Source organism: Oculina patagonica, chromosome 12, assembly GCF_052425735.1.
Source record: "Oculina patagonica isolate OP01 chromosome 12, crgOcupat, whole genome shotgun sequence".
In the NCBI taxonomy this organism is placed as follows: domain Eukaryota; kingdom Metazoa; phylum Cnidaria; class Anthozoa; order Scleractinia; family Oculinidae; genus Oculina; species Oculina patagonica.
In genome coordinates this window covers 15897091-15923001 of record NC_135769.1, presented here as the reverse complement: position 1 = coordinate 15923001, position 25911 = coordinate 15897091, and the positions used below count along the sequence as shown (strand labels likewise).

General features: G+C 41.5%; 2 protein-coding genes across 2 annotated transcripts in view; one reads left to right on the top strand and one right to left on the bottom strand.

Annotated features, from left to right (window-relative positions):
* Positions 1-14421, top strand: part of LOC144631288 (protein FAM227A-like) — a 35324-nt gene extending 20903 nt beyond the window's left edge. The window contains exons 8-17 of the mRNA XM_078489689.1: positions 6405-6440; positions 7322-7426; positions 7587-7713; positions 8516-8617; positions 9217-9599; positions 9989-10148; positions 10735-10810; positions 11201-11275; positions 11572-11644; positions 14044-14421. Of these exons, the coding sequence (XP_078345815.1) occupies positions 6405-6440; positions 7322-7426; positions 7587-7713; positions 8516-8617; positions 9217-9599; positions 9989-10148; positions 10735-10810; positions 11201-11275; positions 11572-11644; positions 14044-14130 (1224 nt within the window). The 3' untranslated portion in view covers positions 14131-14421. The remainder of the gene's footprint in view (positions 1-6404; positions 6441-7321; positions 7427-7586; positions 7714-8515; positions 8618-9216; positions 9600-9988; positions 10149-10734; positions 10811-11200; positions 11276-11571; positions 11645-14043) is intronic.
* A 389-nt stretch (positions 14422-14810) lies between these two features.
* LOC144632645 (polycystin-1-like) overlaps positions 14811-25911 on the bottom strand; it is a 38237-nt gene continuing 27136 nt past the window's right edge. Inside the window, exons 20-26 of the mRNA XM_078491325.1 lie at positions 25308-25568; positions 24109-24741; positions 21623-21847; positions 19405-20889; positions 18688-19000; positions 18160-18387; positions 14811-17509 (exon numbers count right to left, since the gene is read on the bottom strand). Coding sequence (XP_078347451.1) covers positions 15846-17509; positions 18160-18387; positions 18688-19000; positions 19405-20889; positions 21623-21847; positions 24109-24741; positions 25308-25568 — 4809 coding nt within the window. The 3' untranslated portion in view covers positions 14811-15845. The remainder of the gene's footprint in view (positions 17510-18159; positions 18388-18687; positions 19001-19404; positions 20890-21622; positions 21848-24108; positions 24742-25307; positions 25569-25911) is intronic.

The window sequence follows — 25911 nt, the reverse complement described above, 5'->3', positions numbered from 1 at the left end:
AAGGAGGAAAGGAAAAGCAGTGGTGCCTTGAAGCTCGTCAAAAGCTCAGAGATGCTAAACGCTATCTTCAAAATGAATTCCGAGTGAACTGCCAACCAAATAATTCTACATGCGCCGACCACTGCAGCACTTAGTGATCCGGTAGAACCCGAATTCCAAAAGTCCTGTTCACATCAGCACTTATCCACTTGCAATGACTGCCAAGGGCTAAATAAAGTACTTCAGGAACTACGACTTGAGATCGAAGGTCCATCCTGGACGCCAGTTAATTCAGAACAACAACAAGATTTACTGTACGACTTTGACCGCGCAAAGTCAGATATCTTGCTATGGAAAGCGCACATTGTCCGCTCAATAAACCAGGAAGAGGCGAAGCAAGATTTACTGAAAACAGCCGACGCGACGTCCGCCATTGTTATAATGGACTGGGCCATGAAATTTCTTCAACTGAAATATCGTGAGAAGCAGTCCGAATGGTTCGGAAAACGAGGGCTCAGCTGGCATATATCCACCGTCATAACCAAGAATGTCAGCACTGGTAAGGTTGAGATGCAATCATATGCTCACATCCTTGATTCCTGCCAGCAGGATTGGTATGCAGTCTGCTCGATCATCGAGAACACACTGGAGGCCTTAAAGAAGGAACATCCTCACATAACGCAGGTGAACTTTAGAAGTGACGAAGCAGGCTGTTACTACAACAACTTTCTCGTGGCGGCCGTAAGAGATGCTGGGAACCGAGTTGGTATCACCGTCACACGGTACGACTTTTCCGAGCCACAATACGGGAAAGATGTCTGTGATAGGATCCTTTGCCCGATGAAGTCAGCTATACAGCGCTTTCCGAACGTCCTGTCCGAGGCACAACTGCCAGTGTTTGCTCTGTGAATGAGTCTCAAAAGACACTTGAAGTAAAAAAGACAGATCATTTCAGCAGATATCATAACTTTAAATTTGAATCAAATGGCATTAGGATCTGGAGAGCTTATGGTGTAGGGCAAGGGAGGCTCATTCCCTACCAAGACATCATCGTCAAGCCTCAGGGTCCTACAGATCGTGTTATAGATGTCGACTTTTTTCCAGTCAAGGAAGCACGAATCCATAACGCCACATCAACTGATGGTGAGGAAACCAGCGGTTTTTTTTTTCTTGCCCTGAGCCTGGGTGTCAAATGGTCTTCAAAAAAGTTAGTGAGCTTGAGAATCATCTTGATGTTGCCGAGCACCGCTAAATGCGCGGAGGGTCCGAAACGGTGTATGACAAACTCAGAAGAGACTGGGCCGAGAAATTCCTTAATGTTGACAACAACGAGGGAAGTAGCAGGGCACCGGTAGCACATTGCGATGAGCGAGGAGACGAATTTGAATATCAAGCTCCTAGTTTTTGCAGTGACTTACAGCTTGGCTGGGCTCTACACAAGGCGCGAAATCAAGGCGTGCGATTTCCTGATGATGTTAAACAATACCTAACGAGAAAATTCGACCTTGGAGAGAGAACCGGCAACAAGGCAGATCCTGGAAAAGTGGCTGCAGACATGAGAACAACAAGAAGACCAGATGGTTTGCGGATATTTGACAGAAAAGACTGGCTAACGAAAAGTCAAGTACAGGGTTTTTTTCGAGACTAGCGGCCACACGAAGAAAGGAGGGGAACCAAGAGTTACAGATGCAGGATGTGTACGCAGAGGAGGAAGAGGAAGAAAGGCGTGAAGTGCTAGAGAGCGTCGCCGCTGAACTCAGTCCCAGGCATCCAATCTGCTATGATTCTTACTGCCTGTGTGACCTGGCACGAGACGAAAGTCTTGACAGTTTCAGTGTAGTTATGCTTAAGGAGATATAAGATATTTTGAGATTCCCTTTGGTTTACGAGATCGGAAAAAAAATCTAGTAATGAACTTGTCCTCATTCTTGGAAGAATGTGACTGTCGCCAATAGGAAAAAACGTTCAAATGCTATCTATTCAATTCGCCGATGCGTTTGGCTGTTGTTCAAACGTTTAATAGTTTTCTGTGAACCGAGAAAATAAAAATAGTTTAAAGCCCTGTATTACTGTTAATGTAGGAAAGGATTAAAGTCGTCTTTTTTTGTTGCTGAGTTAAATTAGTTATACTATCCACTTTAGGGACCGGTCATTATTTATCAGGGGTGGAGGGCCCACGAAATTGTGGAAAAAGTGGGCTAATAAATTATGATCCTCCCCCAAACTGGAACCAAAAATTGTGACCCTCCCCAAATTGGAGTCTGCCCGCGGGTATCTCCAGGAGCGGAGGTACTATTTTAGAAATCGAATTTTGGGCATGGAAAGTTAAACCGATTTTTCTTATTTTTTTTGGTAGTCGTAATGACAAACTAGAACTATAAAATAAACAAAATAAATGAACAGGAAATATCAGCATATTTAAATTACTCTATTTTTATTATTACAGTCGAATCTCTCTTAACGGACACTCTCGTAAACGGACAGCTCTTCTTAGGCCACCTTCAGTTGTTAGAAAACCCGTTTTTACTCCCATACAAACTCTGTATTTTTTAATTCTCGTAAGCGGGCATTCCCGTAAGCGGCCGCGGACACTTTCCGAGATTACGACTTAGACTTTTTCTTTGTTTTTAAGCTCCCGTAAGCGGACACCGCAAAGAAAATCATATAAAAAACCTCTGTATCTTGTATTAATCAATCAACTTCACATCGCCGTTCGTCACAATGATTTTACTGTAATTACAGAACCATATTTCAGTGTTTGTTTTGTCGTCATCCACGTCCGGTTACAATTCGAAACACCACTAACATGCATATTACCATTATGTTAGCTGGGCAAGCTCCCGTAAGCGGCCATCTATCCCCTTACACCTCTAGTGGCCGCTTACAAGAACCATTCTCGTAAGCGGCCAGCTCCAGTTGCGGACACTTTTTTCGAGTCCCGAGGGTGTCCGCTTATGAGAGCTTCGACTGTAATACTATTTTTCTAAACGCGAAGATAGCTTTTTTATTACTGTCAATAAGTTAAAATTATCCAAAAAAATTTTGAGCAAGTTTCAACGAAATCGGCTGGGTAGAAATCGCTGCACAGTTGCATGACTGTTATAGATTTAAGCTTCGCCAGTTGTTACAACAACGCTTGAGTAATGTTTCGTTTGCATTGACAGGTCCCTTACTTCCCTTTTTTTTTTCGATTCGCCATCGATGTAAGCCTTACAATATCTTTTAATAAAAGAGGAAGCAGAGAGAAAGAAACTAGACACCCAATTCTTTTTTTCTTTTTTGGGGGGTCAATTTTACCAGAATTGAAATCAACTTTGTTTTGATACGCCGCGACCTGCTACAAATGTGCATAAATTGAATTCAGCAAAGACTAAGAAGTATTTAATGACGGCATATGGGCAAAAGTCGAAACCAATGGTAGAAGTCGTTTTGCTTTGCCAACGTAACAATTTACGAAATGAACTATGAAGGGAGGGCAAAATATTAATGTACGTGACATCCTAAAAATAACATTTACATTCCAGCGTGTTAGCCGATTGAAATCTACATTCCCTGCAAAGATTTTCGCCGTAGTAAGTCGATGTAAATTCGCCGTACATAATTTTTTAAGGCACTTTATACTATGAATAAAACTTCTCGTTGTTAAAAATCTCGTTGTCAAAATGTTGCGCAAAGGGGTTTTCATAGTTCATTCCTTATGATATCCAAATCACGGAAACGTCTTTTTCGAAGCTTTCCGGTGAAACTAAAGACAACTCATACCGGAGCCGCTCATGATTTAACCTTCTTAATTCTTATTTATGGGGCGATATTTGATAAATGTAGGATTGTCCATGCCTTATTCCGAGCAGAAAGCTAGTTTCAAAAATATTTGCTCCCTCGGACAACTGTTTTATGTGGGAAAGATAGGAAACACAATAGTAAGAAATTGCGTGACGCGCGTTACGACCGTTAAAAATAGGCTTTGTTGATAGAACTCCTAAAATTCAAAAAGCTTAGTGCCCAAAACTTTTTTTCTTGTTTCTAGTACACCAACTCTAGTACTAATCGTGGATAGTGTCCAGGGCTCTAGATCGCGTTAAACTTTTGAGAAAAACCTCTCTAACCAACAGTATGTTTGCGTGATTTTTGCGATGGCTCTTTATGGGGTGTTTTAAAAAAATCATATTTAATTTTTGTTAAGTCCGATTTCAAATATTTTACCATGAACTAATAGACAAGACATAAAATAAAATGATATAAAAGTTTCATTGTATTTGAGTTAAAGCGTAATTTTTCAGCGCGTTGAGCGCGACGCCGAAATTTGACTTGAAACAAGATGATTTTTTCGGTTTTTGTGTGGACTTTAAAGTCTACACATTGTTGTCATGCAGTTTTTTCCGATTGGGGGGTCACTTTCCGTGATAACTCGGGTTAGTGCTTTCGGACGTTTTCGACAGTGATCGGAGGATCCGAAGTTTCGGTGAGATGGGCAGCCAAGGCAGTAAACCCAGAAATTCGATCAGTATCGAGTAAGTCGCACTTTATTCTTGAATCTAGAAGCCTTTTTTGACACAGCTTTCGAAGAACGTGTGGTGGCTGGAAAATATACATCAAGGAACAACTTCAAAGGCAGCGGTGGCGTAGATGAAAAGTGAAATAACAATCACGACGGCTGAAATCTTTCATATCTAATGAGCTGAACAACTGCGGTCATAGGTCACGTTTCTTGTTTTTCACACTTTTGACTCGCTTTCCACAGTTTTTGTTTCTCTGTGCGGCTTGAGCATTTTTGATTCGCATATTAAAACGAATCAAATGTCTGGTTATTTATTTATTTCAGCTTTGCCAAACAATGAATGCACAACGAGTTGTATCAAAACAAGTTCGCTGATCATGTTGTTTTACTTGTCTTGGACTCCGGGATATAATTCACCAGCTCCATTTCTCTCAAGTAGTATATTTAACAAAAGACCGATGTCGAATTCAGAACTGAACTAAAACATTGTCATGAAAAGAATAAAAATAACATCGAACCGTAGAATATGCATATATCCAAACCGTGCGACAAAATAATTTAATTGTCGGTTCAAATAACGTACTTCGCCGCCTCTCAAAACACCGATTTCAAGTGAATATTTCGTAAACAGAAAAAAATGTTTCTCCGCCTTTCTACGCAAGCTACTAAGAAATTATTTGTGAAAGCTTATTGAAAAGTTCTTATTCATTCCAAAAAGGTTAAAAAAGAACTCATTGAAAGAAAATAAGTTTTTCGATGAGTTGTTTACACAAGCTTTACACAAAAAGTAAGGGTTGTGTAAACAAGCGATGCGAGACAGTTCACGTGCTCCACGCAACATTTCTTTTTTTAATGAAAATAGTATCCTATCTTGCTAGCGGTAAGGAAAGGCTTTTGGCCTAATAACTGCTGTTCTTGTAGGATTCTAGGTTTTTATTTGCATGAAAAAAGGCATTTGTCGTGAACGACGTGACAAAGGGTCACACCACGCTCCTTCACATTGCGTGACATCCCAAGCGGCAATGGTAACGTTTGTTTCTTGAAGCGTAGTACATAAGACAAGTAATAGTACACTTTGTTCTTCCAACAGTCTTGTAAATAATAAATTGATTGACAAGTTCTTTGTTTTTTCGCCTTGTATCTCGAATTACTCGATTCGAAACTTAAAGTTGTTGACTGCTACAGTAACTCATTGATTAATTCATAATGTCAACTTTTATTCAAATGAAAGTCCACACATGTTCGCATAGCGGACTCACTTTTACTGTTATTGACGTTCTCAGCAATCATCGCCAAAAATATTGACAAATAACACTACAAGCCAAAATATTGCTATTTTTGTTTATCATAAGGATCAATTGTCTTGCACAGAAAATTTGAAGGAATTCTGTTTTGGGCCGAAAATCGAGTGGTCGGTTCTTACACGGACGCCCACTTAAGTACTAATTATTGCAGAATATCATATCCTAGTAGGGGTGACCAGTGATTGTTCCTTCAAAAAATGCAGGTCACGCAAACTTTTAGCCAAATTTCCGGGGTCTCGATCCTCGTCTTGAATTTTCCTTTGATGGCTTTTCGGAGTCTCGATTTCTTTTGCAAGGCTTAAAAGGTCTCAGGCTCGCAGAAAAGATATCTGTCTCGCCGTTTTGCAAAGTCTCCTAGTGCCATATATGTACATGTAGGTCAGCTATATGTATGCTTTGTAAATTAAGTCAAGATGGAAAGAGAAGAAAGAAATGCCCTGAAACATACAGTAGACAACAAATTCATCAAGTTTGTAAGAATATTTTGTATAATAATTATGCACTCCTGATATACATTACAGGGTTTGAAATTTAAGGTACAGTGTATCTGTGGTATTCATAATAAAGGCAATTTTTTTATTAAAAGCCTGCAGTACACCAAAAATTTCTTACTTCTTTTCCAGGACTTGTTTTGGTGGTACTTCTTAGAAAAATATCAGGTTAGTGTTGACTGAATTGTAGCTTGGCTGCAATGTCTAATCTTTGGGCCTAAAGTTATAGGTCAGTATCCTGTAATGGACGTACATTCTATATAAAAAAAAATTATAAAAAAACACCCATATCCAGAGGCAATTCAAGCTCAATGCAGGGGAAAGTGACATTCTCAAGTGGTGCGAAAGGCGCTTAAAAGGTTATTAAAATCTGCAGAGAGTTCAGTGCTGGCGTGGCGTGTTGGTCATGGGCTACCTGACCCCTGGAACGATTTATACAACTTTGCTATTTTTTATGGTCTGCAAGATCCCTTCGAAGAGTGACTGGTAAATAGTCTGTCAAAAAACCAGTTTAAAAAGAGGAAGTTGCATAGTCAAGTGAAAGTATATAAACATGCACGTGTTTTGATCCGTCTGGCAAACGTGAAACAGAAGACGCATGCAATAAAACTAAACTTAGACTAAAATTGCAACTCCAAATTTAAGTCCAAAACTGGCGCTTTTACCAGTTCGGAGCAGCGTTTCTAATGCCAAAAAGATGCTTTACTTAAGCGGATAATACACAATGTATCCCACAATACCGCCATTCCATTTTTTGAATCATAAAAAATTCTTTGTTCATGTTTGAGAAGTAGACAAAAAAATCGAACGGAGAAACAAACTTTAACAGCATCACTGTATCTGGTCAGTTATTGGCACATCAAACAGGAAACCAACTCTAGCACATTCTCAGGGTCAAACGAAAAATATTGTTTTAATGATAGTGGTGCAATTGTACATGTTAGTCACTAGTACATTGTAGCAAGGTTTGTTAAGCATTAAGCATAAGACTGTTTAAGGTGGAGCTGGTAGTCGCTATGTTCTAATAAATCCACATCTCTTTTGGACAGCCCAGCAGGAACATCCAAGAAATGCTGTTTAATCGCATTGCCCACAACTATGTGAAGATGTTGTTTACAGCTCCAGTCACAAAATACAGGGATAAGTTTCTTAAGGTATGAAGAAATGTTAAAAAATCTCAATGTGTGATACACTGTACGTTGTACGTAATGGCTATTATCTTTGGTCATTTTTGTAGCCACATTCACACCAAATCAAACTGTAATTGACCTAGTTGCAAACCTTATTGTTTTACTTTGGTTTTTGCTGTTTCAGCGGTACCCTGACTTGATGGCTCAAGCTGTGTACTGCACATTTTGCACTGCATTTCCAACATCTTACAAGCAGTTTGGAGATGAATTCAAAGAGGACCTGGTTCAGTTGATTCATGAGTGGATTGCTGGTGGGTATAATTTTTGTATCTATGTTTGTATTACCTATTGGGGAACGTGTGAGAACAGATATGCAATGTACTTCAATAATGGTACATTGTAACGTCTCATGTGTGTATAAATGGCGGTTGTAGAAACCCGATGGCAAAATACCAGGGGCACCCAACGGAATATTTCGTTAAAATATCTGTTCGAAGACGATTTGAGTTCTAGAATTTTCGGAACATTCATTGTAAATTTTTTTGCTTGCCTGCCTTTCCTAGGATTTTCGAATATCTAAAAAATGGTATAATTGTTCATTTTAGACGGATTTTTGCTCTAAAAAGGTCACCTAGAATTTTCGGGAGCCCTTCTCTGGCTGGCATTTTTTTTTTCGAAAAGGTAAGTTTTGATCCCTATAACTTTCGGATCACTAGACTTTCAGCTAGGAAATCCGAACAGATAAAAAAATTTTAGGGGATAAAAATATTCCTATATCTACCGTTTAAATACTAAAATACGTTCAACGGTGCTATCTTTAAGTAGTTTTGAACTATATTCTCGATGGGTGCCCCTGAAATACAGGAGTGTCGAAGCTATGTGAAGAGGAATCGGGCAGAGAGATAATAGTGAGGGTTTTCAAAGAGGCTTCTTAACAATTAAGTTGCTCTTTGATATAGCCTGTTAGCAGCCGGTGTACCATTGATAGGCTACCATTTTAAGTATGGTAATTTGTATGCATATAGGGCTTAATACATATATTTCTTGCCTTGTGTATAAATCAGTTAGTGACAATTCTGAATCTCTACAACTTTAAATTTCTGTCACATTTAGGAACCAAGCCTGTACCAAGAATTTGGGACAAATGGAACTTCAAGGCGCTGGAACCAAAAGATATGCGAAAAGATGAGCAAATCAAGCAAGATGCTTCTAAAGGTGTTAAAATGACTCGTACAGGATAAACACAGCATTCACCTGATTTTTGATACCCTTTATATTCCTGTATCTTTCTCCTCCTCCCGGTTATCATCATCAAAAGAACACGGTGTTATGACACCAATAGTGGGAGGCTAATCTTATGTACTCCATAATATATGAACTCTTATCTACATGTATGATTATCTTTAGGATGTATAAAACGCAACAGTTCTCCCCACTAGAGGAAGCGTTGAGTGTCTAACACATTTGAGCTCATTTGCACTGGACTACGAGCTGGCCCTCTGTAGGTTTCAGAATGTGAGCGAAAAGTGACCAACGATAAAGAAAACGTGACGCAGGGTATAGCCAGCTCTCTCATTAGATCGCATTTACTACGGCTTCGTTAGCCTCGGTCCGCTTTCTTAAGATCTAAAGAGGAAATGCTTGTAGACAAGTGTACCTTATCAAAACAAAACACCGCCTCACACTGCCCGGCAGACATACGAGTGACGATAAAACTTGATGAGACAACAGATTCTCAGAACTAACATAAAAGAAATATATGGAAACCAGTAAGAGCTCGCCACTTAAACTAATCGTTTTTTTTTTCCTTTTAGGCTCGTTAGTATCCCTTCCAGCGGAACTCAGTGAAGAGAATTTATCCAAACAGAGTAGCCTGTCTTCTGTTGGTAACAAGCTAAGTCATAAGTCATTACCCCTGATAATAGAAGAGAAAGCTCCAAACAACGGGAGCTTCCAAGCTTCCCAGGGCCGTGACGCTAGAAGGAAGTCAATGGCTGTCAGAAAGGGGTCACACAACACTAGCGTGATCAACACCGAAGAGTTGCGTGACTCTGTAAATCGCTTGGCTCCGCATCACGTAAACGAGGAGAGGGCGTCTGCGAGTTCACAATCTTTGAGTCGGTTACAGGCGAAAGTGTCGTCGTTTAACGCGTTTACTGGTGTCCAGAAATCAAATCGCGCAGAGAAACGTAGGGAGGTATGTTCCTCTAATAAGCTTAGATTATTTGTTGGTGCCTTGGTTGCATTGGTTGGTTCGATATATAACATAAATAAATAAAATCGGTTTACACAGTTGTATACAGGTCTAGAGAATCAGGCTGTATTTTGCTATCCTGTGTGTAAGGCATTAATTAAATACCGTAGTTCAGAAAGTAACTACGAAAGAAAGTAACGATACAGTTTTACGGCTGTTGGTAATCCCGGAAGAAGCGATCTCGCGGAAGTGGTCTTCCAAATGAATCCGAAGCTAACGAGGGTCGTCACTATCAGAACATGACAATAGTTAACCCTCATTATAAATATAAAAAAAGAAACAAGAAAAAACACAGACGTTGAAATTCCATGTGTGTCTGTTCTGTTTTGCAGTCATGTCCAGTGGGTAGGGGTCCAGAGTTCAGTCGCTGTGTGTTCGATGTTTATGGTCACAGCCCGCTGGTAGAACAGTTTCTTCGGATGCAGAAACTATCAAAGGATTCAGGAACGTCAGTGTTGATTCAGAGAACAGAAATCAAGTCATTGCCACCATATCCTTTAAAACGCCTTGCTTTAGTTTCTTCTTCCTTTTTAATGGCCCATCAATTCTCGACAATAAAAAAACATAAAATATTAAGTGGACATGCACGCACTTTTCTGTTCAAATCGAAGGAACGTCAACATACTTGTTGAAGATTGAAGGACTTAAAGATAGACTTGAAAACGTCAGACTCGCATATTCAATCTTGCCTCCGATCGCCTGGTGTGAGCGAAGACCTACGAAAAACAATCATTTTAGCCCTAGATCCAGCACAATGGCAGCCTTCAATGAAAGAGCAAAACTTGTGGCCTCCTATCTTCTCAGTTACTTCAGTTTTACGGCGAAGAAGGGCAAGAGAAACTAGAAGGATAGAACACAGGCGATCCAAGCGATCGTGATTGTCCCAATCGCCGCAGACTTTAGCGAACGTATCTGGTAATGTTCTTATATAATTGCCCCGATCGCAAGAAAACGTTTTGAAGTGACAGAGGCGATAGCAACGATCAGGGCGATTATATGAGAACCAGGCTTAATTAGGAAAAATCTCTGTTTGTAAATTAGTCGTCATTGACAGATTGTGCCTTAATAACACCCACATTATCTGCACCAACGTACCGAGAGGTGATCAGAAAGTCGCTGAAGATTTCACAAGCGTTAACAAGTGATTTTAAAAAGTGAGTATTATGGTTAAAATCCTTGAGAAATCTTTGCGTGCTTGTCTTTTTAGCAAGTCAGTCGCCGGCAAGTGGCCAACAAATAATAAAACAGCTTTCGTGTTGGTTAAAACCCGGAGAAAAACTCTCGGAGCAAGGACGAGAACCAACAACAAACTCAACCTACATATGACGCCGGATCCGGGAATCCAACCCGGGCCACATTGTGGAATTAAATCGAGAGCTCTCACCACTTGCAACTTTTCTCCGAGCCGTCATGACCTTTTTTAGGATTTGAAAATTTTGCGGAACGGTCTCTGCAAGGCGTAGAATTGGTATAATGTCATCACGTATTGTCACGTTTGAAAATTTGTGCTACTTTCATTTTATGCGGCCTTTCTTTTCTTGCAGACTAGACGAAGAAAATTCTCACCAAAGGACTTTATTTACTCGTAAACAGAAAGAAGCCAATCGAGATTTTACCAGGTATTGTTAATACTTTTGCACATGTACGTGCAATTCCTCATAATGGATCAAATGTTAAAATATACAAAAAATATTCTCACTGAAATATTACACTGAAAAAATCAGAAAACGTTTCTTTAGATCAATGGGTACAAGCACCACAGCTACAGAAAGTCGTCAACTGCTGTTTAGGACATTCTTATAGGAAATTGCGAAAACGACAAGATAGAAGTGACAGGACAATTTTTGGTTTAAAAGTTTCGAATTTGCTTTTCATTGTGTTTCAATTTGTGATAATTTTGTGATTATTTTGTCAGACGGGAAGGAGAGTTGCTGTCACGTCACAAGGATGTAAAAAAGATTAGCGAGCTGATATATCTGGAGCTTACGGTGAGTTAACAGACTCCAAAGACTGTTAAATATTTGTTTGTAATCTACCGACTGGAGCTGGAAAATGCAGGGATCCATGCTGCAAAATACTTTGACAAACTTTGAGAACTCAGTGCAAACTTGAAAACGTGAGCCTCGCGTGCTGCAATCCATTTTCCTGGCCAGCGGTAACCATCCTCACTTCCTAAGGGACGGACCATTATTTTTCTTGAGGGGGGTAGTATGAAAAATGTTGAAAAACTCGTTTTCAGGGCCAAAAAAGACAAAATAAATTGCTTGCAAACACGATATGTAGAAAAAGAATTGCGGTTGTTTCGCCCGTGTCCTACGCCGTCGCTCCCCGCTCGCCTCGCGTGTGCCCGCGTCTCCCCCCCCCTCCTCCGCCCCGCCCTCCCCTCCCCCGCCTCTCCCCCCTCCCCGCCCCGCTCCGCTCGCCCCCGCCCCCCGCCGCCGGGCCCCCCCCCCCGCCCGCCCCCCCCCCCCCCCTCCCGCCCCCCCCCGTCCCCCCCCCCCCCTCCTCCCCCCCTTCTCCCCCGCGGGGGGGGAGCCGGAGGGGGGGGGCCAGCCCTGTTCGTCTGTCTCCGGTGGGGGGCTCTGGGGGGGGGGGGGGGCTCGGAGTTCGTCCGTGTGGGCCCCGGGGGGGGCTCAGGGGGGCTCGTCCGGGTCGGCCTCCCGTGGTCGGGCTGGGTGTCTTGTGCGTTGTGTCTCAGTTGTCGTCTTCGCGCGAGTCGACTGACTTCCAGTCCTTTTGGACCATGGGACATTGGCGTCGGTCGTCGCTGTGTGTCTCGTCCTCGGGCGTGGGTCCTTCTCTCGTTCGTGCGAACGACCTCGCTCGTTGCGAAACGACTGACGGCGTCGACACTCGTTAGCGAACTGGTCGGCGCCTGGGCGACGGACGTAGAAAAAAGTAGTTTGCATTTTCAAAAAAAAAAATTGTTTGCAGAGGTGCATAAGTTAAATCAAAGTCTCTTCGAGATATCGACGTTTTTGCATGAAGTATGAGTCGAAGGTTTATCCTGTGCATTGTTCTTCGAACTTGTCATTACAGTTTCTTTATAGTTTAGTTTAACAATTTCCTATCTTCGCGGAGGAAATGCAGCCATATAATTTTGTCAAAAATCAGGGGAAAATGGCTCGTCCGCGCCGGGTATTTATACACATATTCCTTAACATTACACAAATAAACAGTGCAAATTTCACCGAGATCTGACAATTCTATACTTTAAAATTGCAAGGAACTTTCGAGGCAGTCGATTACGGCAGCGAAATTAGCAAATGAAACAGCAAAATATGCGTTCGACGCTTTGTTTTTGCGACGCCATATTTGAATTGTTATAGGTAGACCGCTGTTCAATGTGTTCAAGGCCGTATCGTTATGATTGCTCCACGAAAAAGCACGAAAAAAATACGGATATTTCCGACTACTGTCGGAGAAAACATTGCGCATATAATAAGGGCGTAAACAAATCGTTACACTCAAGCTGCGTTTTGTCTAGGCTCTGCGAGGGTCGGATATCAAGACCCAGGATTAAACAAAAGCCATAAATACAGTGAATGCTTTCGAATTATATTTGAAGATGAAATACGAAAGAATTTTGCTGTCTTTGACTGAAATTCCACTCGAACTGCGTAGATACGATCGCATGTTGTAAAGCGGATTCATGCGACATTGCTGTCAACGCGAGGTCTCGTCCCTAACGACCTAGGCTGATGACGAAATAGAATGGCAAGCATGTAGCGACCAAATTTGGCCTAATTTTTAAACGCTCCTAAGCTAAAAGAAGCCCCCATCTCTTGCATTTGTTTTAACTTAAATAATATCTTTGAAAAGAGCAAGTTTTTTGGTATGGTTTATTTCTGACGTTTGTAATTTTTAAACGATGTAAGTGCTAGTGATTATTTATTCGTGTTTTAGTTACCCAATCCATTGTTTGTGCGACGCTTTTTATAGATCGCCTTTCAGACACACGTGCGTTGAGATAAGAAAGCTGACATGTCACTTTTAAAATTGTTATATAACGTTTGTAAATGTGACAAGTCACGTTTTTTCCACGAGATCGCAAGTGATCACCCACAGCGGAAAGTAATCCCTTGTGAAATTAAAACAGTCCCTTGAGAAATTAAAAAAGTCCCTTGAGAGTTTACGAATATGTGGTTCCAAATTTTGTCCACATAACCCCTATTCTACGTTTTTAGCTTGTAAACAAGCAAAAACGTCGAAAAAAGGGTAGATCAAAAAAAATTTCATCCCCCTCTCCCTTCCGGGAAAATAATGGCCCGTCCCTAATGGGTTCCTGTTGTTGAGTATTGTTCTACAACGTCAAACCATTATTGTCAGCTTTGCTATTATCTAGGTACTCACGAAGCACGTTCTCTTTTTTGTCTCGTAATTATAGAAAGACGGAGACGAACAGAGCAGCGGCAAAGTAGCGGCGGCCATTGCTTCGGCCATGGGGTATGGGGCAGAGAACGAAACCAGTTGAGCAGGTTTACTTTTACCGGTTGGAGAATTGTCAACCATAAAGTAATGGTTCACCAGAAACGATGGAAATCTAGCTAACAACTTCACGACAAATACTGTTTTATGACTGGAAAATATACTGAGACACTTGTGTTGTTGTTTAATGACATTATGTACAAATCTACAAAACTACTATTTATCTTTTACATGACTAACCCAGAGTGCTATATTTTTATATAATTTTGTAATTTATTAATCGATGGTTATGTGCTAAAAGCATATATTTATAATAAAAGAGCCAACTGTTACTTTCCTTGCGTCATAAATAATCTTGTGCAATATTTCTAAGGAACTGAATTGCGTTGTATTCTTTTACTACTTTCAAAAAATACTACGAAACCAAAGAAACGTAGCTGCAAGCAGTGACACCTTTCAGTTCCGAAAGTAACGCCCGGGGGGGGGGGGGGTACTCCATATACGGCCTATCGGGGGGCTCCGCCCGGGGGTCCTTCGGCTTCAGGTGGTGGTTCCGGGTGGGTTGGAATCTGTCATGGCTAGGGCATAAATTCGCGCGCATTTGGCGTTCGACAAAACAGTCCACGCCATGTCTCTGGGGGGTCCCGGGTTCGGGTACAATTCTGTCATGGTTGGGTGGGGGCTTGGGGCGGAGCTCCCCGTCTTGGCCCCCCCCCCGGGAAGTAACGACCCTAAAAAATCTTCCTACTGCTTATTCTTACTCCTCTAAGGAGAGCGTTACTGGAAAGAGCCAAAAACAAAAATATTTACCAAGGTCAGTTGAAGTCAGGAAGGAAGGGATTTTTTAAGGTTGCATCAAAAGAGTTTGAATAAACTATTATTATTATTATTATTACGTTGATATCGACCTTCGTAAAAAAAATTATTCCTGCAAAAGAAATTAAAACGATTTTCAAGCGTACATTTGCTACTTTTAATGTAACTTTTAAGGCATAAGGAGGGAGTTATACACGTTTTAGTTACTTTACCTACTAATTGACTAATGTTGTTATGGTTAGTGAAAGTTGTCAGTTTCTGATCAGCGGAGAAGTCAGCGAATTTTTGTGTTCTTCGCAGATGGTTACCATGTTACATATGGGTACGCTGTTGTCTATTTAGTTCTTGTTATAAAGTGTGAAAAATCTTTGGACATAACGGCTAGTTCATGCAAGTCTTGGCGATTTTATTAAAATAAAACCTGTTTTTGAAGTCGAATGAAATATAAACAAACACTGGGGTTACTTGTTTACACGACAAAAAAGAAATATTAGTCAAAATGGAACGAACAAAAATGAAAAGGATTGCATTACAAAACGTGACTTCGAACGGAAAACAAATTTCGACCAATTGTATGAAAACATGGTTTGCATTGCGCAGGTATTTTGGAGCTTATAATTAGAGACTGGCAACAATCACCAACATCACCAACAGTGACCTAACTCTCAATCATGACATGACACAAACGATTAGCGTGACCTGGCCCAATTAAAATGTCGTGATACCACTGGCGAGCGTGACCATACCCCGTGACATAAGCGTATTCCTATAGATTGGTCACGTGTTTTATCAAAGTAAAACAGTTTAAGAAATGTTTACAGGGACTTATAATTGTGGCTTGTGAATAATATTTGCTGTAGTGTTACAGCAGAGGCTTAGCCAAGATATTATTCCTTAACCTGTCACTGCGGTTAATGTGTCTCTTAAAACGTTGTGGACGATGGACTAAGTATCCCCGGGGTTAGCCTCGTCGGTTATTTCAACGTATACATCGCTCAACGAAGAAGCTTTGCTGATAGAAGCTGCTGCTTCATCGTCTTTGCTGTTGGAACTTGTCTCACTGCTCTCGTCTTTACTTGTCTCACTGCTTCCCTGCTGAACACTTTCCCCGCACTCGCTCGCCTCGTTCTCCTCGACAATCGAGTGTAATGATCGAAACTTGTTCGGCACGTCGAGATCGCCGTAGGTCGGTTGCTCAAAGTCGATCCAGCTATTTAATGAAATGCCGTCACTGTCAATTTCTTCGTACAGTTCTTCGGCGGAGCTCCCGTCCAAAGAAAGAGAACTCGCATTGTCGGAATAACACAACGACACTCGTTCGCCGTCCTTCTGCACGATGTGTTGAAGCTCCTCCTGGGTGTGCTTAGACAAGAATTTCGCCATTAGCGGGATTGCATTGGCAAAGTCATCCTCATCAAAATCTTCTTCTGAATGAAGCACAAAACGGATCAGCGTTGCTTTCTTCTCGTTCATCTTCTCAATTTTGAGCCAATTTGCCCGGCGCTGCTCTTCCAGGTTTATATTGTCGACGAAGAACACGATATTGTCGGCGCGGTCCTCGATGTCTGCAACTGCCCTTTCAAAGTCGGTCAGACTCGGTTTATACAGAGGCTTGAACGGCGAGCTCACATACCTTCCTACCTGCTCCTTAACACAGTACCAAATGTAGTCAAGTACCTCATGCTCGTTGGTCTGTTTGGCGGCATCGCTGCTCACTTCAGCGAACGCGTCGTTCACGATGGACAAGAACACGTTCACCAGAATAAGGAAAATGAACACCATGTAAGAGATGAAAAAGATGGGTCCGATGAGCCGGTTCGCGTCCTGCAGCCCTATGAAGTCGAACCCTCCCAGAGTCATTGATAGCATGGTTTCTGCGGCTACAATGAAGGAAGAGTAATCTTCGTTGACTGGACCAAACACAAGGAACGCCGTCTGGGTGTACGCCAAGAAGAACAGAAGAAACATGAAGAAAAATGAAAGCAGAGGTCCACTGCTGACTTTGATCGTCTGAACCAACGTAGATATCCTCTTGTTGAAGCGGAGAAGCTTGAGAAACTTAAGAAAGGCACAGAAAACTGCAAAGCCTAATGTACCCATGTACGCTTCATCCAGAAATATGATGTAGTCAAAGCTTATAAAAGCTTCCGGATTTGCTCGCATCCGTTTAATGGCGAGTTTGGCAAATCCCAATTCCGCAAGGTACAAGAAAATTGCAGAGAAGGAAGAGCAAATGACGAGGAGTTCGGTATAGTTCCACGGATCCGCAAAGTATTTCTTCCCCAACACAAACAGCTGCTTGGCCTCGCTGTAAACATACACGCAGAGGAAGGCAAAGAAAACAAACTCAAATGCCATGACCACTACTTGATCCGGCCCAGTGTAGCGGTACAACCGGATGGCACTGACCTTCGGATAGTGATGGTATCCGCCAGTGGGGATAATTTCTGTGAGCAGTGTCACTACACCAAAGAAGTTGGTATGCGCGTTGTACACCGTGAACTCCGCAAATACGGCACGAGTATAACGGTCGATCCATTCATCGATTTGCAGATCTTGTATTTTTCCCAGCGAGCTTAACCGTGTGGAGTCAAGATTGAAGACAAAACCTGCAGGTAAACAGTGCTGTTTTGTAACCTTCAAGTCATAACTGTGATCAGTAAATTACTGTTTTACAATACCAATAAAGGAAGACATGCATAACATAAGTCATCATAAGAATAAAGGAATTCTAAACAAGAGGAAATGGTCTTTAATAAAATAACAAGGAATTGTATTAAGTTATAGGAATGTGAAATTGGCTGGAAATTTCTTAAGCCACCCCCATGTTTTGCTATGATGACTAAATGACAAATTTAGGGAATCTTATAGGATACTCTACTGCTATAAGCGTTTCCCCTAAGCCATTTGAGATCTCTTAAATTGGGACAGTTGTCGGGGATTCCGCCTATCCGCTTCCATTGCTATTTTTGCTGTTTTATATTTTCCCGAACCTTAACCATTCCATTTCTCGACTCCCTAAATTCCGGTTTTCGTGCATTCCGTATTTCCCTCCTTTGTCCTGTAATGTCCCATTTTCCTAGTCTCTCTTTGTATCCTTAACGGAGTTACCTCCAAATAAATTTCAAAGCTGCTGCAAGAGTTTGCACCTATCTTGTTTACTCATGCACATCAAGTACGTTGACTAGCTTCGCCAGATTCTGCTCGTACCATGTTTCTAACATTTTATAGCTATAAAGTACAAAGTTCAGTCTCTTACCCCCTCCCCAGTAAGAAGCAAATAATCCCCAGAAAGGCGTCCCATTCAGTCTCAAGGCGCTCTGCCAAACCCAAGGGGACTGGTGATCATCCGGGAGTTTTTCAACGTCACTCTCCTCCATTTGTTTCCAGCCAGGCCGGAAAGCACCCTCCTCCTCGTCCTCCCACGAGTAATATGCGGTGCATGTTGAGATGGTGTCTGCCAAGTATTCAGGAACCGTACAAGAACCTGCAAAATTGTATAGTAAGGTAAAAGTTCAGTCGTGGCATCTGTCACACCCTGTGCTGTGTGACACGAGTCAAGGCATCAGTGTGATTACCTTTAACGTTTGTTTAGAGAGTGACACATCACACATGCATAGATTATTTGATCACAAGCTGCAGCATAAACCTTTCAGCTCTGGGATCAAAACACCAGTTCTCATTTCTAATTGCCATATACATTCTCTTTATGTTTATTCTGCGAATTTGGTTCTTGATCACTCTTTACAATCAAGGGTTAAAAAAGAAAACAACTTCAAAAAAATACCTTGTTTTACTCTCAACTGACGCAACCTAGCCACACCCACAACATAGAACATTCCACGGTCCGCAGTGACACCCTTGGGGAAGGGTGTCAGTGATTCAAAGGAGTCGGCATAATGATTTACGTATGAGCCGCCCCCTTTCTTTCTAGCTACTATTTTACGTCCCCCGCCGCGTCGGCTTTTCCGGTATACGGTCTCCTCTGACCACAACTGCTCCTCATGTGTGTCAATGAACGGGCCATACCAGTACCGGGGCTGCAAGGTGGGACAAAAGGTGTCCTCCAACCACCGCCAGAGTTTACTTGATTCACTACTCTGTTAAAAAGCAAAACAAATGAAAGTTGGTATGGTTATGGCGTAATACAAATATTTAAAATCGTCAAATCGGTTTGTTTCAAAGAACCAAACACCAACTGGTTTACAACCTAGCAATCTTGGCCCAGTTGCAATCAACAGAAGACAATGAGCAAATGAAATTACCTTTTTAGATCATAAAAGCTTTTAAGCTTTTTCTGACGAAATTCTTTTTCCCTAATTGAGTAACAGCAACATAAGCTTTAACTATTTGTCTTTTACCTCAGTTTGTAAAGTGGCCTGGTGCAAAACGTTTCAAATGACAATGAGGTTAATTTTAATGACATTTTTACATGAAATGTTTTGCAGCTGACCACATTTTGCAAACGGAGGTAAAAAGCACCACCCCCAATTGGTCCAATTACCGTGTCAAAGGGGAGCAATGAAGTGTACTGGCTCTCGGGAAACATATCAGTGAGTGTTCTAGTGACAGCATAGGCTTGGGTATCTCGACTTCCATACGCCACGACACACATTACGAGAATAAACACAAAGTAAAGGACCACTTCACGAAGTATGGCCTTCATCTGCTTCTGCTTCTGACGCCTTTGCCTAGCGAGATGAAGCTGCTCCTCGCCTGGCGGTTTAGGAATCTCTCCGGAATTTTTAAAATCGAAGCCTTTTAGATGTTCGCCGTAAGGATCGTGAATCCATTCTTCGTCCTTCCCAAGCTCTTTCGTTTGCTTTCCTTCATCTTCCAGGGCCTTGTCTGGGTCTTTGATGATGAGCGCGAAGAGCACTGCAATGATGATGACCTTGAGTGGTTGAGATATAATGACATCTTGCCAGAAGGAGATCATCATACTCGACACCCATCTCTGGGACTTTGCTTCTCCAAATGTCAGTGAATAGAAGATCGTAAACGCTGCAGAAGTCGTGGAGGCCAGAAAAATCAGCACATAGGCAATGTAGATTGTAAAATGAGGAAGAGTGAAAGGTTTCTTTTCTTCTTTCTCTTTCTTGACTTTCTTTTCATCGTTTTTCTCCTCTTCTTCTTTTTCTTCATCGGCCACATCGTGAGCTTCATCACAGTCGTCGTCAAACTGCTGGTATTCATACGCTCTTCGTTGAGGGTCACTCGGGGACATTTCTGGGACTTTGGGTCGTGCTTTTCTAAAGATGTTTATAATGACCAAATTCACAGGAAGGACCACCAGGCTTGACATGATCCCAATACCAATCTGCTGCGTCGACAGTCTGATAGGTCCAATCTTGACTTCCACTCCGGAATCATCCTCGCCTCCTTCTCCGTCTTTATAAAACATTGCATTTGCCACCATAGAACAGGTAAGAATCGACAAACAGCAGGACAGACGTTGAACGCGCGTGAACGAGCTTCTGAGAGGACGATACAGCACCGAATACCACAAATGGCCATCGCTGAGATTCTTGCGGACCTCGGTGCTGAAGAGAAAGTTGAACTTGACCAAGTCTTCCTTCGAGGCGGGATGAAGCGTTCGATCGATTTGCCCATCATCTTCCTCGACTGCAAGCCACCGATCACAGACAAACCATACCGTCTTGTCTGTTTGTAAATCACGAACGAGCACGCGTGCAAGGAACCACGACGGGTCTGCGCCAGCGTTGTTATGCCAGATTCTCACTTTTTCGATTTTTCCAAGCGGGCGTGGAACTGTCAACAGAAAGTAATCTACGTTTCCATTTTGGAATTTTCTACGCGTTGGCTCCACGTCCCGAAGAAGACGTGACTGCGTTTGCTCTAGTGTGCCCGTCACCACAATGGAAACATCGGCCGTGGTGCCTGCATAGCTGTCATAACCGGTGAAAACCGTGATCTCGTATCCAAACAGGTCTCTTGGATCATTAGACGGCAGAGGAGTAACTCCGGCCTGTCACGGAGAGTATAACACAAAAACTCAATTACGACATGATTTATATTGATGCCTGAAATATTTTTCCTATTTCATATGCAGATTGCAATATCCATTACGTTATAAAGAGCTCACTTACTAAAATAAATACCATAACGTGTTTGGTATCATTAAAGCCTCTGATAAGCAATATACTGTAATAAGTCCACTTTTTATCGGTACTCTATACTGGAACATGCATTCACTGCTTATTTCATGTGAAACACAATATTCTGTGAGGAAGTTGGTCAGTTGATATGGAAAAGTTGGATGGACAGGGCTTAAATCCGGGGCTCGTAACCGGAATGGTTAGGAGACAACCTCGTTCCCAGGGTTTTTTCCCTTGGTAAATTCTAAGGGAAAAGCCCTGGACACGAGGTTGGTTATAACCGGGGGAGGGGAGTTAAGCGGCTTATTAGTGGGGGGCTTATAACCGGCATTAGAAAAGAAACTTTCTTTTGTTGTTTCTAAATTATTATCTAAAGAAAACACTCGCGGAAGTTTGGAAGAGCTCGAAAGTGCTAAGGGCTCGTTATCCCAATTCCCAAACATCCACTCTTGTTACTGTAACTATGAAAGCACGAAAACCATTCGTGAACCTTTCATTCGCTTATTTGTTAACTAGTTTTATGATTAATTAAACCGATGTTTTTCTATCAAATTAAATACTTTGGAAGATCAAAAAATGGAAACAAAACTAAACAATTCATACCAGTAGCAAGTCTTTTTTGTCCTTTCGTCGTGCCCATATCAGCAACAGAAAATACAGAAGAAAAATACAGCAGACGATGATAGTGACAGTTGGATTCTTAAGCAGTTCTGCCAAGTTCACTTTACCCCAGTCAATCTTGTTTGGCGGAACAAAGAAGCTGCTTGCGAATGATGACAGATGGGTGCACAGGCATTGAGTGTGCGTTGAATTGGACAGCGGTCCAACCTGGAAGGAGAAATAACACGAATGGGTCGGTAACATTTGATTGACAGTACCTGGTTACTTATGCATTTTTTCTTTGAGTTATTACAATGAAGAATGTTACGCATTAAGGGCCTGATTACATGGCGAATTTCAGCCCGGGCTGGAATTTTGTTGCTATTACATGGAGAATTTCAGCCCGGGCTGAACACTTTTAAAATTGAATAATTATCGTGGGCCGCCATTTTCTTTCGTTAAAAACCACCACTGCGCATCCGCAAGCTCACTTTCAGCCCGGGCTGAAATTGAAAACGCGATTACATGAGGTTTTTCAGCCCGTTTGCCCGGGCTGAGATTTCCAGCCCGGTTTCAAAAACCGGGCTGGAAATTTCAGCCCGGGCTGTAATTCGGCCCGGGATGAAACTTTCTTCGTGTAATCGCAGACGTGTTTTTAAGAAGATTTGTTTTGGAAGCCGGGCTGAAATTCGCCACGTAATCAGGCCCTAAGAAAGAAAGGGGCTAGACGACACGACAGACATCTTGCACAGATCACTGACAACTGGCGAGAAGTACTGATTTTATAGGACTCCTAAATTCACAGAACAAATACAAAAACAGCAATCAAATAAGCTTACGATACAATACATACTAGTTATGCAACGTTTTCGAGTGGTATACTATGTAATATCCCACGAGTCACTTGTATTTCCTCGGTATACACACGAGCCTTTAGGCGAGTGTGTATACCAAGAAAATACAAGTGACAAGTGGGATATTCCATAGTATACCACGAGAAAGTGTTGTGTAACTATTTTATACCATTCCATAGAAAATACGCTCACTAAATTTCGTTGGGAATACAATCGCAGCGCACGATGGGAAGGTTGGGTTGAATACCGTCGAATATACAACAGCTTTCCTGTATTCTGATTGGCTGTATTTTCTATGGCATGGAATTAGTTTACGAAGAGTTATTGCGACCGAGGGTTCTTATTTATAAACAATAGTTACAGAGGTTTATTGAATTGATTGATTGAGTGTTATCAGTTGCATCTTACCTTTTCCCGTCTTTAACCGCTTTTCACAACAAGATCCAGTTACTCTTTTAGTTATTTTAAGTTCTCCTCGTTTTAATTAAATATGACTGTCAGAAAAAAATCGCAATGAAAGAATAAGCCGAATCAGGTCGAAATGATCGCACTAGGCTTTAGGAAATTTCTTTTCAGAATTTGTTTGTTCAAGGAGCATTTAAACCGGGTTAATAAAGAAAAAAATTTCAAAGGATTCCCAGTTAAATTTCCTTTTTTTCTCGACACCGAGATACAATTCCACCCATGTTATCGATAATTATCCCCAATTCCTAATGGGCTTCTACAATTTGTCGAGTTTTGTTCTACAAAGTCAAACCATTATTGTTGAAACGAGTGAAGACATTGTTTCCCAACTTTGTTGAAAGCATATCAACTCCTTATGAGTTTCTGGGCATACCAAATACGAGATACCAAACAGAATCAAGTTTGTAAGCTTTCACAAGCTTACAGAGTATCACGGCGTCTTTGTCAAGTGATAATCGATGCAAGGAGTTATTTGTCACGTGAGCTTGGGTGGTAGGAGTCACGTGACAAAATGTCTCCGTGCAGGGCCGGAAGTTCGAAACGAAACGGTTTCGGTTGAGCGTCGGAGCCTCGCATTATATTTCGATAGCTTCCCCAATCCCGTATTATCAACTCTTGCCTCGATTAGTTCTGTAACTAGTAACAGGAACAAGCACTTTTATAAATTTTATACTTAAAAAACAAACAAAATACAGTTGATCGATTGACAAACAAATCTTGAATATGCTATGACCTAGGCATGATTTTGCGCTTCTTAAAGGGACTATGTCACGGAGTTCACTAGATTTTTGAACAGCCAAAATTTATATTTGTGTCACAGGAAACATAAAAATATAAGTCCATTTTTATTAAAAATTGCTATATTAGAGCACTGAAACTGTTAACGAGCATCTTTGGCTGCGGATGTTTTGGATGGAAACGGAATGCAACTTTAAAAAGTGAGGCTTACTTTTTCAAGTTGTTTCAGCGCGTCTTCAAAAAATCGATATTTATAGCCGTCGCTTGATTTCTATCCGCAAATTAAGGTTATATCTTCCTTTAGATGTTCAAAGATGTTTTTATGGGTTTAGTTGCCTACCACTAATTTCAGAACAGTTTAGACCAAAAATCTGCGAAATCTCTGTGACATAGCTCCTTTAAATCGCCTGTAATCAATGTTAAGTATCTTACCACACAACCGTCTCCAATCCACGTCTCATTTAGCTCGTCCCAGTACAAACACTCCGAGGTGTATGCTGAAAACAAGTATTCTATAGTCGTGTTTTCCTTGGGGACCTCAGCGCCGCTGATGGTTCCATTGTACTCGATGATCACAAAATATTCCCCGGCCGCGGTCCCGTTGAACTCCTCATTGCCAAAGAATGCCACCTTTGGAACTCTAAACTCTTCATCACTGGAATTTCGGTCACCACTTTCATTGTTTGCATGATGGAGCTGTGAAATAACGCGCACTTTATCTCTTTTATCACCGTCCATTGTAGGTTCTTCTCCTTTCCTTAGATACACTACAAGTGACGGCTGTTCTTTAATCACTCCCAGCACGTCCACCTCAATGTTTATAGAGCTTTCGTTATACTTCACATCAAAACTATGCTTAAGAATTTTCGTGTATTCTACTTCTCCTTTCGATGCCTTTAGAGTGTCGTTGCCTTTTCTTATCCACAAGGTCACTGGTTCGGTGAGGTTTACAATTTCCAACTCTTCTTGTGTGGTAGTGTTCCGTATGTCTAGTGAAAGCAAGTAACTGTTTATTTGACTGGCACTTAGGCTCCACACAAATGGCAGAAAAGGTGTGGATGTGACCTGTTATTAAACAAAGGGCACAGATAAAATAAATTCACTTTGCAAATTTTCCATCAGTCTTCCTGAAATCCCTAACAAATCACTGCGTCTCGCATTTAGATTCTTCCAGTTCGATGGTTTGTAAAATAAAACGCGTTATGTAAAATAAGCGAAAAACGGATGCATAAATCGACTACTAAATTTTCCTTAAACTTTAGGATCTTTTGTCCTTTTTCTCCAAAACATCAGGTCATTCTTCTTCGTCCGTTAAAACTCTCGTCCTGTGCGCAAGCATCAATTTGTGTTTGCGCTGTTTTAAACCAGTCAAACCGGGTTACTACAGTGTAATGCGGTTTTGTATTTTGTGAGTTCTCTTGACCTTATATGGCCAAATGACGTCATAGTTAAATAACAAAAGTATTTACGCAAAATTGCAGCCTCGTCTCCAAGCTAAAAATTATCGTGGGACCGAGACTACATTGGCATAAGCTACATTGGCTAGCCTGACCGGGCCTATTCTTATTTGACCAATGATGGCCTTAAAGGAGCCACTAGGAGCAACCAAAAAAAAGTTTTAAATACTTTACCAAAGCATCAAGCACGATGAGAGCGGTTTTATTCCCTTGCTTCACCATGGCTAGGTCCTCGAAGTTGTCAGGTAGAATAACACCTCCAACGCCACAGTGCAGTTGACGTCCCGCGAGTCCCGCGGGATAGTCCTTGTTCAGAGTGAAGTAGAGTGACGGGGAGCGCACTTGAATCGGTTCTTCTTTCGGGAGGGTGTGGCGTAAGTACGAGTCTGATAGCATTTTGACGTATTCATTGATGTCTTCAATCAAAAGTTTACCCTTTAAATAAAGCAAAATACAGCATGTCAAAAGAAGCATTTTGCTGGGTAAAAGGAGCTATGTAAAGGTATTTCAAGTCATTTTCTGATTACTCTCAAATTGAAGGAAACCTCAAAAATAGTAGTTTTCTAACGTAGAAAAACACCAACGGAGTAATAAAAACCTAAAATAAACAGGGATGATTTCAACTGACGAAGATTAAGACAGATTACAGATGACAAACTTGAAAATGTTTGCCAATCTCTTCAAGATGTGTTGTTCGTGACGTAGCTCCTTTCAGTGACTTGGGGTTAAAGAAATTCAATTTTTCAGTGGTCACCATGACAACATTTATTGTAATGAG